Source organism: Dioscorea cayenensis, chromosome 2, assembly GCF_009730915.1.
Source record: "Dioscorea cayenensis subsp. rotundata cultivar TDr96_F1 chromosome 2, TDr96_F1_v2_PseudoChromosome.rev07_lg8_w22 25.fasta, whole genome shotgun sequence".
Classification (NCBI taxonomy): Eukaryota; Viridiplantae; Streptophyta; class Magnoliopsida; order Dioscoreales; family Dioscoreaceae; genus Dioscorea; species Dioscorea cayenensis.
Window position 1 is genome coordinate 22,522,531 of NC_052472.1, and position 17,407 is coordinate 22,539,937.

Genomic DNA, 17,407 nt, shown 5'->3' on the forward strand with positions numbered 1-17,407 from the left:
TGGATGATAAAATTAAATTTTTTTTTAAAAAGATGGATAAACCACTGCTGTTAATAAAAAAGGAACAACAATGAGCCTTTACAAACAAGAGTGGAGGAGAAAAAAGATAACAAGCAAAAGCCCCACTCCACTGGCTGTGGAAACACCATAGGAAGTTTTCTTTTAAAAGGTGGATAAGCAAAAGGTGGATAAGCAAATATTTTAACTAATTTTATGTAAATCAAAGCATCCTTGAAGAGTAATTGTTTTGAAAGAATTGTTTATGTTTCAGTAAAAAAAAATCCAAATCGGGAAAAAATAAAAGAGGAAAAATAAAATTTCATTCTATAATGTGTAATTTGGAGTTTCTAAAGGACGGGAATGATTTAAGTGAAGTTAGATAGGTGTAGTTAGTGTAATTCACCATTGACATTGTGACACGTGTCCCAAATATATATAAAAATATAATAACTTTCCTATAATGGCCTTACCTTTTTTTTTAAAATTATTCATCTCATGCCACGTGTCAAACATCCAATGGTGAACTACACTAACTACACCTATCTAACTTCACCTAAGTCATTCTCTTCTAGGACTCATCTAGTTGGAGAAAGTCATCCTAGATAGGCTACTGGCCAGCCCGGTGTTATAGTTGTATCCACAACCAAGTGGTAACCCCCTCCATCTTCTATTAGGAGTAGTCTCTCTTGACCTTCATTAGTGTTGTTATATCTTTACTTGATATTTTTTTTTTATTTCCATTAAGATTTGTTATAGCCCATGAAGTCTTTCCCTTGTACCCCTATCTCCCTTGTACCCCTCTTTACTACTTTGGTGTCTCTATTTTCTAGTTTTAATGAATGTGGTTTATATATATATATATATATATATATATATATAATTCATTACTTGGGAGAGAAATTACAATTAATGGAGATCATGAATTATGGGTTGAATTAATGGAACAACTAAAAGAATAAATATCATGAGAAATATTAAAATAAAAATCCTTTCCCATAAATAAAAAATGGTAAAAATGAAGGGATCTATAGGAAAACTAAAAATTTACTAATTTGTTCACTTTTTCTTGGGTATCTGCAGCCCTAGACTCAAAGTATCAGAAGATGGATGAGCCTGCCAACACAGTCAAGAGGAGCCTGGCTTTCATGGATCCCAGAAGGGGTGAGCTAGGTAGTCCCTGATGGTCGAGAGTTTCTAGCATATCAGTTGTTTGCTTTTTATTCCTCTAAGCTCTCTTTGTCACGCCTCGAACCCGGCTCACCAAGCGCTGCAGTAACCGATAAACGGTCAGAACCTCACAGGGCAGTGAGAGATCGTTTACTCACTGAGACTTTGAACAGAACTCATCACAAGCCAGTATTGTTTTTGCTTTAGTCTCGGCATTTCGCACTCCTTTGGAGTCGAACCCGCAACATAAGCCTTTTATCTCACTTAAAGTGAGCGCCTCTCACCAATTGATCGGCAAAACAATACCTTCCTTGTGATGAGTTCTGTTCTGAGTCTCACTAAGCTAGGTAAGTCTTTCACACAGTGCATAACATAGTAGACATGCAAGGCCTCAAAACTGGTTTTACAACCAAAAATATAAACTTCAAAATTACAACTTTAGATACAAGCTGAATATAACAGGTCGGGTTCAAAGCAAAGAGATTTTCTAAATCAAAATTCACATACTAACACAAACATATTGATAGTTCATATAAACAAGGAACACAAGCTCTCGCTAGCCCACTTAATTGGTCGCCGAGCTATTTACTCCTAGTCTGAAAAAAAAAATTCAACAACTAAAATATGAGCTTGACAACCCAGTAAGTAACCCACTAAAAATAACTGGGATCATGTGAAATTCAAAAATTCATAAACAAAAACAAATCATATAAGATAGTACAGATATTTATCAAAAATATAGTTCATAAAATCAAAGTGGTTTAACAAAATATAATTTAATAGCAGATAGAAGTATATGTCTCCAAATTACTATGGCCGAAATAAAATATCATAGACCATTTGTTTACCCTCGGTGACCCGAGCTAGAATATCAATGCTCATTTGTTTACCCTCAGTGACCCGGGCTAGATTATCAGAAGCCGTTATTTTTCACCGACGAAACGATCCAAAACTATAGTTTCTAATCAGAGTTAGAGGTTCATGTTGACATGGTTAGTGTTTAACCCCTAGTGACAATGTTAGATCCTAGTTAATTGGAGACTAAACCTATTTATGTCAAAATAACTTTGTTATCCGAAAACCAAATAGAATATCAGAATTTCAAATAGAATTTCAGACAGCTCAGAATTTTTAGAATAATTTGCCAAGCAAAAATATCAACATACTCATGATCCCATTTATTTTATAGAGAAAATAATCTAGTTACATTCAAATAATTAGCAAGCTTAATATATCAAAGGTTAACATATATCAACAAATGTGGGAATTAAAGTTTTGGAGAAAGAGAAATAATTCAAAAGTTTAATAAATATATAATAACAAAAAATGAATTAAACCCTAACAAAAGATTTAATATTATATAAACAACCTTTTAAAAAACAAGGAACTTAATAAAATAAAAGAATAATTCACAATTGTTAGTAATCAGAATATATGTATACATATATACATTTTTATGTGATATTACTTACTTGATTAATGCCCCAAAACTCCAAATCCCAAATCAAACAAGTTTCCTCAGAAAACTCTATATTTGAGAATAAATTCCAAAGATATTAAAACTCCCTCAACAAAAGCATTATTTAATTCTATCTATTTTACACATTCAAGGGTATGTAATAAGAAAAGATTTCAAGAGACCGGTGATGCTACAAAAGTTAAGAGGATAATAAGCAATAGTATTATGAGATTTCAGAAGGATACAAATGCAAAAGGATAAAGCTATTATTAAATACTCCCAAATATTGATTGTTGCGAGGGTACAATAGCAATTAACCACTCTAAAGGGCGTATCAACGGTTCCATAACGACCATTGAGCACTAAACCCTTCATAACTTTACGGGCCCGTTTGATAGACATGATAAGAATAATTAGATATGATAAACTATCATATCCTGCTGCTATCCTTTATTTGGTGTGCCAATAGGATATGATAGTCTTATTCTATTGGCCCACTTTATCATGCCGATCACATGATAATGAATCATATGGGAAAAGTCAGGATAGAAACGGGGAAGATATGATAAAAAATAAATTTACTTTTTTGCCCTATTATTTGGTTACTCTCCCTTAACTAGGTTTCATTGTATATCTTCTTTTGATATTTTAAACATGATGTTTGGGACAAGAAGCTTTTCAACAACTAAATAGGATACTAATTTCACTATTTAAGTAGGATTTTACGCATTTAGAGTGGTTAAAGTGTTTCTCCGTCGATCTCGTGCATGAGCAGATTATTTTTCATCTAAATCTTTTTTTTAATCATGTCTTATTTTTAGTTTCTCTAGTCCAATAATTTTTTTTTTTCAAATTGATTTTGATGTGGTCTATTTATTTTCCATTAATGAATTTGTTACTCTAGCTTTATGCCATGTTGATGACTTTGTGTATGATTTTCTCCAAAAAAAAAAATTGTATGAACTACAATATTTTCAAGTTGGTGATATTGTAATCTATATATTTGTGAACATTATTTATAGATTATTTATTTTTTAAAAATTTAAAATATATCAATAAATAAATCATTAAGAAAAAATCCAAAAAAGTCTATTTTAAAAAAGGACATATAACTATATTATAAAAGGTAATTTTGTCTATTTACATATCATTCATATCATATCATGTCATTATCCGGTCCACTTCAAACATAAAATAGGATAACAAAATGTTATCTAATAGTTTATCCGATGCGCATCAAACAAATGATAGGATTAGTTTATCATGCCCATATCCTTTCCTATTCTTATCTAGTCCTTATATCATATCCGTCCATATCCTATCCTGTCCACCAAACGGGCCCTATATATACTATTCCAAAACACAAATTTCAAGATTTTGAGAAAAGTAGACACCTAAGACTATAACATATCCGAAATTCACATTATTTGGAGTACTACTCAAATTATAACATTCATTTGATTCTCCAGCTATTTTTGCAAACTTGTAAGATGTATATCTCTCACCCTACAACTCCAAAAGCAGTGATATTTTATTGAAAATCAGATAACACAAGAAGGAACAACTTTTTTATTTTTCACCTTACCCAATTTGATCTCTATGATCATCAAAAATACCCATCAAACTTCAAATTCTGCACAGAAATCCGATCCAAGACAGTTTACTAATAGAGTTATATCTCACAAACTACATATATATAAAATCTAAAATTTTTTGCAAGTATTTAGCTAACATCAAAATCTACAATTTTCTTATTGTACTCTCCTCCAAATTATGCCTCTAAGACACCTAAAATTGAAGATGAATTTATCATATTTCAAAAGCAGAAATCTGAAACTTATCTAATGAAATCAATTAAAAATTTCTCCCTCTCTTGGGAAATTTTACAACCACCTATAAGGCATACCAACATAATCACAGTCTTGATGATAAAGACAGAGACAAGAGGTTGGGGATTACAATATCAAGACTCAGATTAAACATAAATAAGCATACTAACAAGATGAACTAGAAAAAGAACATGATTCAAAGTTGCAACATGACCCACCAAGATCAAAATGCCACCACTCATAGATCTGAAATTAAAAACTAGAACTTACCTAAAAACTCCTCACAAATGTTAGCACAAAATGGGAATCTCTCGATCTCATCACCCACTGGACGAAGCAGAACGAGAAGAGGGAAGAGGAGCGCTTGGTCTTTGGCCGCCTATAAGGTGAAGATTTGGTAGCGTGAATGGAAGTTATCGGTGATCATGGTTTAGAGTTCATGGTCTAATGGGTGAGATAAGGGGGAGCCAACATGATTCAGGTGTTAGGATAAATATATCCTAGATCAAACAAATAATTTAAATTAAAAACGAAGAGATAATTAGGTTCGCCTATTTAAAAAAATTTCACATAATTGAATTTATAACTGACGGTTAGGATCTAATCAGGGAGTGGGGTCCACACTTTTAGAGCTCCCTTTTCCTCTCTTTGTGTGTCCGTTGTTGTCCCCTATTTAGTGGCCTTTTGTTGTAGTGCTTGTTCTCTCATGTGTTTGCATATGTTGTACCCTTAATTTTTTTTAATCAATCAAAGGTTTATCCTTTTTTTCATAAAAATAAAAATAAAAATAAAAAATTATTCCAAACAATTAGAAGATAAGTCAGGTATATATATATATATATATTTGATTCACCAAATATTTTTTATTATCAAGAAGGTCTAACAGTACAAGTAGCCACCCTTTCTCTTTATTCTCTGTAAAGAACTATGTAAATCACAGCGTAAGCATTGCTTGTATTCTTACATCTATACAAATATGTGTCAAACGCAACAGCACAATATGAACTTTTTTTTGCATCAATAATGCATTTGATCATCATGGGTGTGCATTCATCAGCTGAGCCAAGGTAAGTGCATGGAAAGGAATCATGGAGGATATTGATAAAGACTTATCCGAAGATAAGATTTGAGATACTTGTTCCATAGTTGGCCGAGATTGCGGATTGGCATCGATACACTGCAATGCAATAAAAATCACTGAAAGAATTCTGTTTGCGGCCACTTGATCGCCCATATGAAGTGGAAGACGTGGATCCAGAATATCTTTTACTAACATGCTTGGTGCTAAGGCACTTAAAAGATCTCCAGGGTGCATTCCGTGTATCACTTCTAGTGCTACAACTCCAAAACTATATACATCACATTTTTCAGTCACCCGCATTATATATGCAAGCTCTGCAAATTAAAAATATGCATAGATAATGTTAGACATGCATTTCATAAATAAATATATATATATATATATATATATATATATGTATATACCTGGTGCCATGTATCCATGAGTGCCTGCAAGCATACTCCAATGAGAAGAATTAGGGTTTAGAGATTTAGCAATACCAAAGTCCGAAATGCAAGCCTTGTGCTCCTCATCCATCAAAATATTATTGCTCGTTATGTCTCGATGAACAATGGGTGGAACACAATTGTGATGCAAATATGATAAAGCATGAGCGATGTCTTTGATGATGTTCGCTCTCTCGATCCAATCAAAACTCCCTGGCTTCATCTTCGGACCTTAGTATTGCTCCTAAACTTCCTCTATCCATGTACTCATATGCAAGAAAGTTGAATTTATTAGTGGAGCAGAAACCATAGAGCCTTATAATATTTCGATGCCGAATTTGAGTTAATGCTTGTACTTCATTTCTGAAAGATTGTCCGTCTGCTTGATCTTCTATTTTTTGAATTTTTCTTGATAGCAAATATCTCTCCCGGATGATATGGTCACTTTATAGACTGTACCATAAGTGCCAGCACCGATGCAATATTTCTCATCAAAATTTTCGGTTGCCTTAACAATTTCCTTATACGCTTCTTTTCCATCGAAGTTCCATATTGAGAAAATTGCACCTCCATGAACTATTTCACTTGATTCATGTATGACGGCTCTCTTCCTTCTACAGTAAAACAATGTGACCACAAGCGTTAGACATATGAGAGACACAATGCATACTATTGGAATAACAGTTACAGTAATAAGTTTGTTGTGCCTCTTTGCATGATCTTTACTTTGAGAAGGGGATGGACATGGAGGCAAACCAATCACTTCACCACATAAACCCTCATTGTGTGTGAACCAACCAATTGGAGCTTTTTGTAGAAAATGGTTTAATTTGGGAACTGGACCTTTCAGAAGATTATAAGATAAATCTAGTAATGTCCAAACCTCTCATGTATTGAAAAGAAGATGGAATTTGACCAGCCAATTCATTATGTGATAGATTTAACACCTGCAACTCCATTAATTTACCAAGTTGTGAGGGTATCTCTCCAGTGAATAAATTGTAACTCAAGTCTAGAACTTCATGCAAATTCAAATTGCCAAGCTGAAAGGGAATGTTTCCACTTAGATTATTACTGCTAAGCTTCAGTGAGGATAAATCAAGGCATTTCTCCAATTCCACTGGTATTCTTCCACTCAAATTATTGCTTGACAAGTCCAAAATCTGTAATGAAGATAGATGTCCCAATTCTGGTGGTATGGTTCCAGAGAAATGATTGTTGCTCATGTTCAAGTGAAATATGTACATGTTGTATTCTCTTGGGATTTCTCCGACCATATCGTTGGAAGAGATGTCGAATAACTGTAACTTCGGTAATTGACCAATTTCAGAAGGTATTGATCCAGTGATCTTGTTTCCTGAGATCCTGAAACTTGTCAAGTTGAGGCATTGACCCCAAGAAGGCGATAAAGTGCCATACAATCTATTGAAGCTCATGTCAACATAATCCAGATATGGATGAACTCCAAAGCTTTCAGAAATATCTCCTGTGAAGTTGTTTCTTTCAAGCCGAACTCTGATCAAGTTTGTAGAGTTCTTCAAACCTATTGGAATGGGACCTTGGAAATTATTATATCCCAAAACAACATATTGTAGCAAAGTTAGCCTTTTGAAAAGATCAGGTGGCAAAATTCCAGAAAAACTATTGTTGAACAAATCAAGTTGATATAACTTTGTAAAGTTTGCAATTTGAGGAGGCAATGAGCCAGAGAGATATTGATTATCAAACAAGCGCAAATGTAATAGATCTTTCATATTTCCGAGAGAAGGAGGGATTGACCCTGAAAGCTGATTGGCGAAAAGAAACAAATATTCAAGCTTGGAAAAATTTCCAATGCTATGTGGGATAGAACCTATTATTTGGTTGACAGAGATGTCAAATGTTGTCAAGTTACCAAGATTTCCAATCTCATGGGGAATAAATCCATCCATGTTATTGGTATTTATGGAGAAAAATTCCAGGTTGGTGAGGTTCCCAACCCAAGTTGGAATGGAACCAGTTATTTTATTCTTAGATATGTCAAGCATTCTCAAGTTAACTAGACTTGCAAGCTCAGCAGGGATGGAGCCAGTGAGTTTATTGTTATATAAGAACAAATGCTCAAGCTTGGTTAAGTTGCCAAGATTGGGTGTAATAGGACCTGATATATTGTTTAGAAAGAGATAGAACTCTTTTAAACTCACAAGTTGTCCTATTTCATGGGGTATGTACCCAGATATTTGGTTCTGGTAAAGGCTTAACACACTTAGATTGGTCAAGTTTAATAGGCTAAGAGGAATAAAACCGGTTATCTGATTAGTTGAAATGTCAAATTCATGGAGATTCACTAGATATCCAATCTCATGAGGGATGGAACCACTTATCTGATTGTTGTAGAGCCACAAGATCTTCAGCTTTGTCAAATGACCAAGCTCTGGTGGAATGATGCCTGTGATATTGTTGGATGAGAGATCAAGGTAAATGAGCTTGGTGAGAGCTGAAATGGTTGCAGGGATGGACCCTTGGAGAGCATTGTTATTGAGATTGAGAACCCGGAGTGATGGCAACGCCGAGAAGTTTAGAGTCTCTAGCTTCCCTTCTAGTCCCATCTCTCCCAGTTGAATTCTTGTGATGGTTGCCATAACATGGTGGTGATTTCTACGTGAGAGTATAGCTCTGCATGTAATTCCAATCCAGTTGCATGGACTGGTCTTTGAAGTCCAGGTGATAAAGGGTTGCTGTTTTTGAAGGGTGGCTTTCCATTGAAGAAGAGCTCTCCCTTGTGACTCAATATTTGAAGCTGTTCCCATATGTGGAAGAGAAACCAGTGAAAGCAATAGCATTGTCACTGGAATTATGAATAATTTGAAACATTCCATGATGTTGTTGTTGCTCTGGTTTGCTGCATTAAGTTTGGACAAATGGTTCATTATTTATCATTCAATGTGTCATGTTGGAAAGAAGAATGATTAGACTTTGAATTGGAGTTTGTTGACCACTTTAGCAACATGATCCCATAGTGCTCTATACTATGCATGTTTTTTTAACTTATTTATATCTATTTATTTTCTAAAGTATAGACAAAGATAAGCATTGTGGAAAATTATTTTTGACAGGATGTTTAGTCTATGTTAAAGTAGCGTGTAAACTTTTTTTGTAGACCATCATGCATGAGAATATCATTCCATGTTTTAAATTTAATTAGTTATATTGATGATATATATATGTGCTAGATTATAGAGTTTTATTCCACAAGTTTTCAGTGAAAATGCAGTTGTCTGTAGAAACCACAAAATAAATAAATCTTTTATAAAAACTGATGAAGGAATAGCTTTTATTTATAAGAATTTAAGAATTACACGGAAAGACTAAATCACTTAATTACATATGTTTCGTAAACACACTTTCAATTTGATCTCAAATGTGAACTCAACAAGTGATAAAATAATGACTATGATGGAACAGTTTTTATTGATTCTAAATAATATATTAAGTGGCCATTGATTGAAATCATGCCCTATAAATACATGACTGAATTTGACAACTGGCTGGTCTGGAATTAAGATCACAAAAAGGAACTACTTTGAATTTTAAGTGTAGAAGCGCGTGGTTGATTATTTCAATGTTAGTGTCTATGGAAACAGAATGATTATATATATATATAATATTTTTGGTAATTTTATATGTTTTCCAGAAAGAAGATTAATATATAATCATTTCTCTCTGCTTTCCAATAAATCAATGGTGCATCACGTTTTTGAAAAAAAAAAAAATTTCTAGTCACTTCAAGCCATATATATAAGGATTAAGTGGATCTCATAATATATACCTCAGCTACCTTTGCTGCTTGTGAGGCTGTGTGGCTCAGGTGATTATTATCAGATTTTGGTGTGAAGTTTGCTGAACCAACTATGATTTATTGTCATCTCGATCACTCGAAACTCAACCATGCATGGTCGCACAAAGCACATTGATTGATAGCAGGTTTCATTTCATTAGAGACTTAGTGAGCAATGGTGAAATTAATATAGTCCATTGCAGCACACATGATCAAGTGGCTGATATCTTTACAAAGGTTCTTCCAAGCTACAAATCTGAGCACTTTATAGAAGTATTAGGAGTGGCAAGCCTTTGAGTAAGGGGAGGATGATGAAATTTCTACTGCATTCTACTTAGGGCTTGTGTATGGAGATATTTGACAAGTCAACTTGAGTGCTATGCATCTAATACTCAGTTGACCTGGTTTTAGAGTTAGCTATTGTGTACTGACTCATTAAGTATTGCATGCTAATTGTGTTAAATATTGGCTTGATATCCTTGGGATGAAGTCAAATCTTGATTTCTTTTAATTCAACGGTTTAGATTATTCTATTGTTTATATAGGGTTATGTTTGTTGGGTGTTGTGTAATGAGAGAAAAGAGAGAAAGATAGAGAGGGTGAGTTCTCTTGTATTTGGAGAATGGAAAGAGTGAAGGTGTTGTAGAGGAGAGCTCTTGTTCTTGCTTGATCTCATTAAAGAAAGGTAAGACCCTTGTTTTGAGGTAAAGCTAGTTCTTAGAGCTTTGGTAATCCTCTTGTGGCTTTATGCCTATTTCTTATACTCTTGTACTCTTGTTATTCCCCATGATATAGTGAAGCATTGTTCTCCAGTGGATGTAGACTTGCTTTTAGCCGAAACACGTTAAATTGGTGTCTCTTACTTTATTCTTGTGAGATTGGTTACATGTGATCCTTGCATTACCCATTCATTGTGTTATTGTTAGGTATTGTAACATTGCACACCAAGTGTTCGACGAATTGTCACATTAATTCCATGCTTCCTCACACGCAACAGATTTGACCACACCAAATCCTGCCAAGAAGCCGATTGGACACCTACTTTATCTTAGTTCCTTTTGCTGTAATTTTTTAAACTTGTCAGCAACCCTGTTGTGAAGTTGTACTTTGCTACTCTTTAAATTCAGTTGTAATGTTGAAGTTTAATTTAATTTGAATGCATGAAGATTTAGTCTGACTCCATGTTTTCCTACTCATACCATTTATCTACATCTGAGAGAGTTTGAGAGTGATTCTTAAAACATTATCAGTTCTCACAGGCCTAGTTTAATTTGATGCCAAATTAAGTTCTATAGATACAACAAATCTTTTATATATATATACAACCACCTGTTGATAAAATGCACTGTTAGTATAATAATATCGTTTCGTCTTCAGATGAAAAATATCACCAAAAAGAAAAATGGAACTACTAAACAACATTAGCTAGGTTATAGGACCAGATACACAACTATACCAAAATTCCAATAATGAACCTCACTAGGTTTCGTAGAAGCCTCAGTTTTGCAGGCCCCAGGAAGATGACCCCCATGATAGTCCTTCTTCCAATGCTGATCTTGATCATGGAGACTGTTCAATACCACCTCTTCCCTCTACCTCCTAGTCATCTGTAGTGTTTTTTCTTTTTCTTGTTTTGATTATCTTTAGTTTTCTTTTCCATTATAGGTGGATGTTTTAGTCTCTCTTGAGTCTTCTGTGGTGTTATGTCTTTTCCCCTCTATTTGGTCAAGTCTTTGTCTTGGTGTTTTCTTCTTCCCTTTCTTCTCTTTGTTTTGAGTACCTCACTACTGGTGAGAGACCTCAGAGTGTTCTTCTTACTTCGGTGTTTGTTTTTCCTTTCTTTAATTGGTCATGTCTTCCCCCTTTCTTTAATAACATAGTGATTTATCCATTTTTATTAAAAAAAAAAAAAATTAACACCACACATATATAATCTGCTTCCTGGAAGCCACTCAAAGGAATACAATACCATATTATAAACAAGAAGACCAATATATAACTATGAAAGTTCATGACCATGAACAAGAATTAAATCACACCATTCTACACTTAGTCAAAAGAAGCATTAATTTGCTTTCATGAACCTGCCAGCCGGGCCCAAGCCAGTTGTTAAATTCAAAGTCTTCATTTCAATTAATCAATCGGCATTTGTTTAGTATTAAATCAAGTCTTTAGTTTATCATTTTGGGTTCACATTTGAGTTTAATTATTATCAGGCAAAAGTGATATGCATATGACAATCAAATGCATGATGCACAGTGAAGATGAGAGAAGATGATGAGGTATGGCATGCATGAAAAGAGTTACGGATGGAACATATAAACAACTCTTGTAAATGTGAAATTTAGTTTCTCACAGGCTTGGTTAATTAGTTTGATGCCTAAGTTCTATAAATAAGATTTATAATACAATATATATATATATATATGGGATTTCATCTTCTATGGACGTCCCTAGAATTCAATTGAATTCTAGGGACGTCCTCACACAGCCGTTAGATCACAATCTAACGGCTGTGTGTGTTATTGGGAATTCATATAGAAACAAAAGGGAAAAGTTGGCTGTTGTCAGAGAGAAAAAAAGGGAAAAGTTTGTTTAAGTTCTTCGTCTCCATCGCCGGCAGCTCCCAGTCGTCTCCATCGCCGGCCGCTCTCGGTCGTTCGTCTCCATCCTTCACAACGCCGGCCCCCGGTCGTTCGTCTCCATCGCCGGCAGCTCCCAGTCGTTCGTCTCCATCTTTCACAACGCCGGCCGCTCACGGTCGTTCTTCTCCATCTTTCACAACGCCGGCCACTCACGGTCGTTTCTTTTTCCATCTTTCACAACGCCGGCCGCTGACGGCCTCCATCGCGTCCAGCAGTTCACAAGCCCTCTACCACCAGTTTTCGTCGCACATCAACTTCGCATCTCTCAAGTATCCCGATCTCCATCATTTGCAAGGTTGGTCGTTGTCCTGTCTACATCGTGATCTAGGCGTTCGCAAGCCCTCTACGCCCGGTTTGCATCACACATCAACGGCCCATCTCAGAGGTATCTTGCATTCTTGTGTTAAAAATAAAATATTGATTTATTTGTTTTATGGCATGGAATGCATGTTAGAATGATAGTGTCTGTCTGTAGATCAAAGAAAAGAATAGATCGCTCAAATTCTTTGTTTAAGTTCTTCGTATCAAATAAATACAACCATAAACCCAAAGATTGCCATACCTTGTCGTGGATTACTGCACAATTACGGAGAGTCAAGCATTTGCAGGATTCCAAAATTTGACCAGTTATATAAAACAACAACCAACAATTCATAGATAACCTAAAACTTCAGTTAATGTTATCCATTCATAGAAAATCAAAGTTAATTTCAACTTCTGTGTTCTTCAAAACTACACCTTGCATGCCATAAAACAAATAAATCAAGTATAGTACCCTTCTGTATGTTTTCCATTTTTCTCTAGAATCTTGATTTCCATTCAATGCGTGTTAGATTTAATTCGTTTATATAGCATTTGTTCCAATTCCAGAAATCAATATTTTTCTCATATATGTTTTGACATATTTTAATTGGTTTGTAGTTTTTCATAGGATATCATGGAAGATATCACAAATGGAATATGCAATCATGATAGTTCAATATTTGATGATATTGAAATTGACATAAATGAGCTTGGGTTATGCGGGGTAAATGAAGAAGATGGTCATGTGACACAAAAGATTGATAGCCAGCAACATGAAGATGAACATGAATTGACTACACAAGAAGATCAAGAAATAACAATGAGTCCACAACCTCAAGATGAACGGGAGGTAAGAATCCCATTTGTTGGCATGGAGTTTGAGGATGAGGATGAAGCATATCGATATTACTTGGATTATGCAAAGTCTAGAGGTTTTGGGGTAAGGAGGGGCCACGTATATCGTTCATCTCATTCAGATTTAATTACATGCCGACACTTGGTTTGTGATAAAGAAGGAGCTAAATGTATGACAGACAAAAGACAACTAGGAAAAACTATTCAAAGACATAGAGATACAAGGACAAATTGCAAAGCTCAAATAGTAGTGTCAAAAACGAAAAGTGGATTATGGACCATAAAGACTTTTGATGACACACATAACCATCCATTACTAAGAACTCCATCTAAGGTGTTGAAGATAAGGTCTCACCGTCATATTAGTAATACATGTAGAAGTTTGATGGAGACATTACATAAGAGTAGAGTGGGGCCAAGCCAAATGAGTCGAATATTGAATGAAACACTTTCAAATACGGGATCTGCACTAATTAGTCCGGTTCATTGTTCTAATCATTTGAGGGGAGTTCGGAAGAACAACATTGGGCAAGAATGCATGGCTGTTGTCAAGTTCTTCAAGGAAAAAAAACTCAACGATGATTTTTTCTTCTTTGATATGGAGCTTGATGAGTTAGGTCAAACAAGGTGTGTCTTTTGGGCAGATGGAAGATCTAGAATGGCCTATTCACAATTTGGAGATGTTGTTATTTTTGACACTACTTATAAGACAAATCGATTTGGCTTCCCCTTTGCACCTTTTGTTGGAGTTAACCATCATATGCAATTTATTTTATTTGGTTGTGCTCTAATTGCCGATGAAAAAGAAGAAAGTTTTCTATGGGTATTCCAAGCATGGCTAAAATGTATGCTAGAGAAATATCCAAAAACCATTATTACAGATCAAGATTTGGCTATGGGGAAGGCTATTGCAAATGTTTTTCCAAACTCTAGCCATCGACTTTGCTCTTGGCACATTGGAAGGAATTCAATGAAGTATTTAGTAGATTTGAAGAGTAAAGATGGCTTTATGCGGGAATACAACAACTGGTTGCATCATAGTGAATCTATTGAAGCATTTGAGAATAGATGGGGTAAAATTAAAGCAACATACAACATTGATGAAAAACACTGGTTGAGCAAGATGTATAACATTCGAAATAAATGGGTTTCTTTATATTGGCAAGATATATTCACAGCTGGAATGACTACTACACAACGCAGTGAAAGTATCAACTCATTTTTTGATGGATTTGTTAATGCTCAAACAGCATTGGATGAGTTTGTTGTTCAATATGATAAAGCTTTGCTTGCTCGAAGAAATGCTGAAGAAAATGAAGATTTCAAGACTTTGAACTCTGTACCTAACTATCACACAAGTCATCCAATCGAGAGACATGCAGGAGAAGTGTATACAAGAGTTGTGTTTAATATCTTTCAAGTGGAATTGCGAGAAAGTGATAGTATGCTTGCCGAACGAGTTCGAGATGGGGGTAATCATGCTAAATATGCAATTTGTAATGATATGGTTGTATTTATTAAAAACTGTACTGAAGATGGGGAACCTTTTGCTACATGCTCTTGTAAGAAATTTGAGAGAGAGGGTTTGTTGTGTCGCCACATATTGAAAATATTTAAAAAAAAGGAGGTTGTAAAGATCCCCCAAAGATATGTTCTATGTCGTTGGACTATGGGTGCAAGGTATTTGTCAAGTGTTATGATGGTCGAGACACACAACAACGCCTTTACACCTTTGATGAAGTGGAATGCACAAAATATGTGTTTTCGTATTGCTCAATCTATATCATCCCAAGAGATGTATGAAAAAATTATGCCTAAGCTAAATGACATCTTCAAAATGATTGGTGAAATGGCTAGTGTACAAGAACATAGATCATGCACCGACGGGCAAAATGAGGAAAATCAAGATGTCATTGGTTCCTCTTCGTGGCCTCCATTCTCAAGTGAAGAAAACATCTATGGGTCACACATTAGTATTGTTGATCCAAAACCTATCAAAAGCAAAGGGTGACCAAGGGTGAATACAAGGATTGAGTCTAGAATCGACCTCCAATTATCATCTAAGAGGAAAAGGACTTGTAGTAGATGTGGGAGAAAGGGGCATTACATGACTACATGCACATTTGGTAAGATTTGTTTTTGGATTTTGATTTTTTTCCTAAGTAGTGTATCTATTTAATCCATATTTCGGTCATTCATTATTGTTTACTAATGGAATATTTTGTTTTATTTGTGAATGCAGGGCCACCATGAATCTATTGAATCAATCACTCTTTGAAGCTAAATGTTTGTATTTAATTATAGGATGAATGATTAATGTAATCATCAGTGTGTTTTGTACCTTACTTTTGGAAGAAATTATGTGTGTTATATACCTTACTGTTAGATGAAGTTATGTTATCATGAGTTGGTTTAATGTCTTTCTTGCCTTTTTTTTTAGATGAAGTTATGATGAAGTTGTGTTTAGGACTCTTCCATCTTGTAGGTGATTTGTTAGAAAACTTATGTGATGCATCTGATTACTTTCTCAGCTTGAGTTTGATTTATGGCATTTAATTTCTATCTAAATGCAGTTGAATTTTATATGTTGATTCTGTTTTGATGGTTCATGGGAAGACAATTTTATATTTGCACGAGAACTAGATTTTATATGTGCAATACAACTCATCACGTGTAGGTTATCCTTTGTGTGGTTTGCTGATACAACCTGGTAATAATGCAGAAAATGGATGAAGCAAGTGCATTCATTCTTCAGGTTTTCAAATAAATCAACTTTTGCTGAAATTCCTGAGAAAGTTGCACAAGAGGTCCAGGAGCTACATTTGGGTGAATTTATTGATAAAGATCAATTCATAATAGGTATAACAAATGACAGTTCAATGACATTCTAAGAGAAAGAAATTAACAAATTCAAAGATAAATGACAGTTCAATGACACTATCAGGCTTGAAGTCAGCCTTCTGCAAGTCCCTGAAGATCGACATAGCTTCAACAAACTGGCTATCCTGTGCCAAAGCATTGATCATAGTGTTCCAAGAAACATGATCTCTGCGAGGCATCATGTTGAAAAGCCTCCATGCAGCATCTAGATCACCATTCCGAACACATCCACCAACAAGAGTATTCCATGAGACCACACCTTTGTTCGGCATCATGTCAAAAACTTTATTAGCCGCATCAAGCTCCCCGCATTTCATGTACATGTCTATAACTGAATCACCAACAACATCCCATTCATCAAGGGCATGACGCAAAACATAACCATGGAATTGTCTCCCCAACACGAAGTTCACCCTAACTCCATAAACGCCGACATTGCAAAAGAACAATGTAAACCCCGTCTCGCTTCAATACGTAAACTAGCATTTTATCGAAAAACACCAATAGCATCACTTACCATTCCCAATCTTTCATAGTTTGAAATCATCGTGTTCCAAAGTATTATATTCCTATCCAAACATGCATCAAAAAGGTCGCCTCGCTTCCTCAACCACCCCGCACTTCATATACATATCAACCAGGGTGTTCAACAATCCTGAACTAAGCTCAATCCCAGCAACCACAAGATAAGCATGAATCCTCTTCCCCAGCTCAAGATCTCCCAACTTGGTACAAGCAGAAACCACACAAGCCATGGTGATCGAATTGGGCATGATCTCCCCTTGCTTCTCCATATCCAAAAATAGTGAAACAGCCTTACCAGGCTCACCTCCACGAGCATAGCCATCAATAAGGCTCGTCCAAGATACAACATTTCTCTCACGTATTTCATCAAACACCTGTTGTGCAGACTTAAAATCTCCACTTTCAGAGTAAAAATGAATCA

General features: G+C 35.1%; 3 protein-coding genes across 3 annotated transcripts; 1 reads left to right on the top strand and 2 right to left on the bottom strand.

The window, feature by feature from the left end:
• Positions 1-5,405: 5,405 nt before the first annotated feature.
• On the bottom strand, positions 5,406-6,861 carry LOC120280141 (MDIS1-interacting receptor like kinase 2-like). Its single transcript, XM_039286886.1, has 2 exons — positions 5,941-6,861; positions 5,406-5,850 (listed from the first exon to the last, which is right to left on the bottom strand). The coding sequence occupies exons 1-2, from the start codon at positions 6,182-6,184 to the stop codon at positions 5,492-5,494; spliced, it is 603 nt and encodes a 200-aa protein (XP_039142820.1). The 5' UTR covers positions 6,185-6,861; the 3' UTR covers positions 5,406-5,491.
• LOC120275079 (probable leucine-rich repeat receptor-like protein kinase At1g35710) lies at positions 6,816-8,783 on the bottom strand. Its single transcript, XM_039281573.1, has one exon. It carries the CDS (start codon positions 8,781-8,783, stop codon positions 6,816-6,818), a length of 1,968 nt encoding a protein of 655 aa, XP_039137507.1.
• A 5,336-nt stretch (positions 8,784-14,119) lies between these two features.
• LOC120275087 (protein FAR1-RELATED SEQUENCE 5-like) lies at positions 14,120-15,592 on the top strand. The gene has a single exon (XM_039281585.1). It carries the CDS (start codon positions 14,120-14,122, stop codon positions 15,590-15,592), a length of 1,473 nt encoding a protein of 490 aa, XP_039137519.1.
• The last annotated feature ends 1,815 nt before the right edge of the window (positions 15,593-17,407 follow it).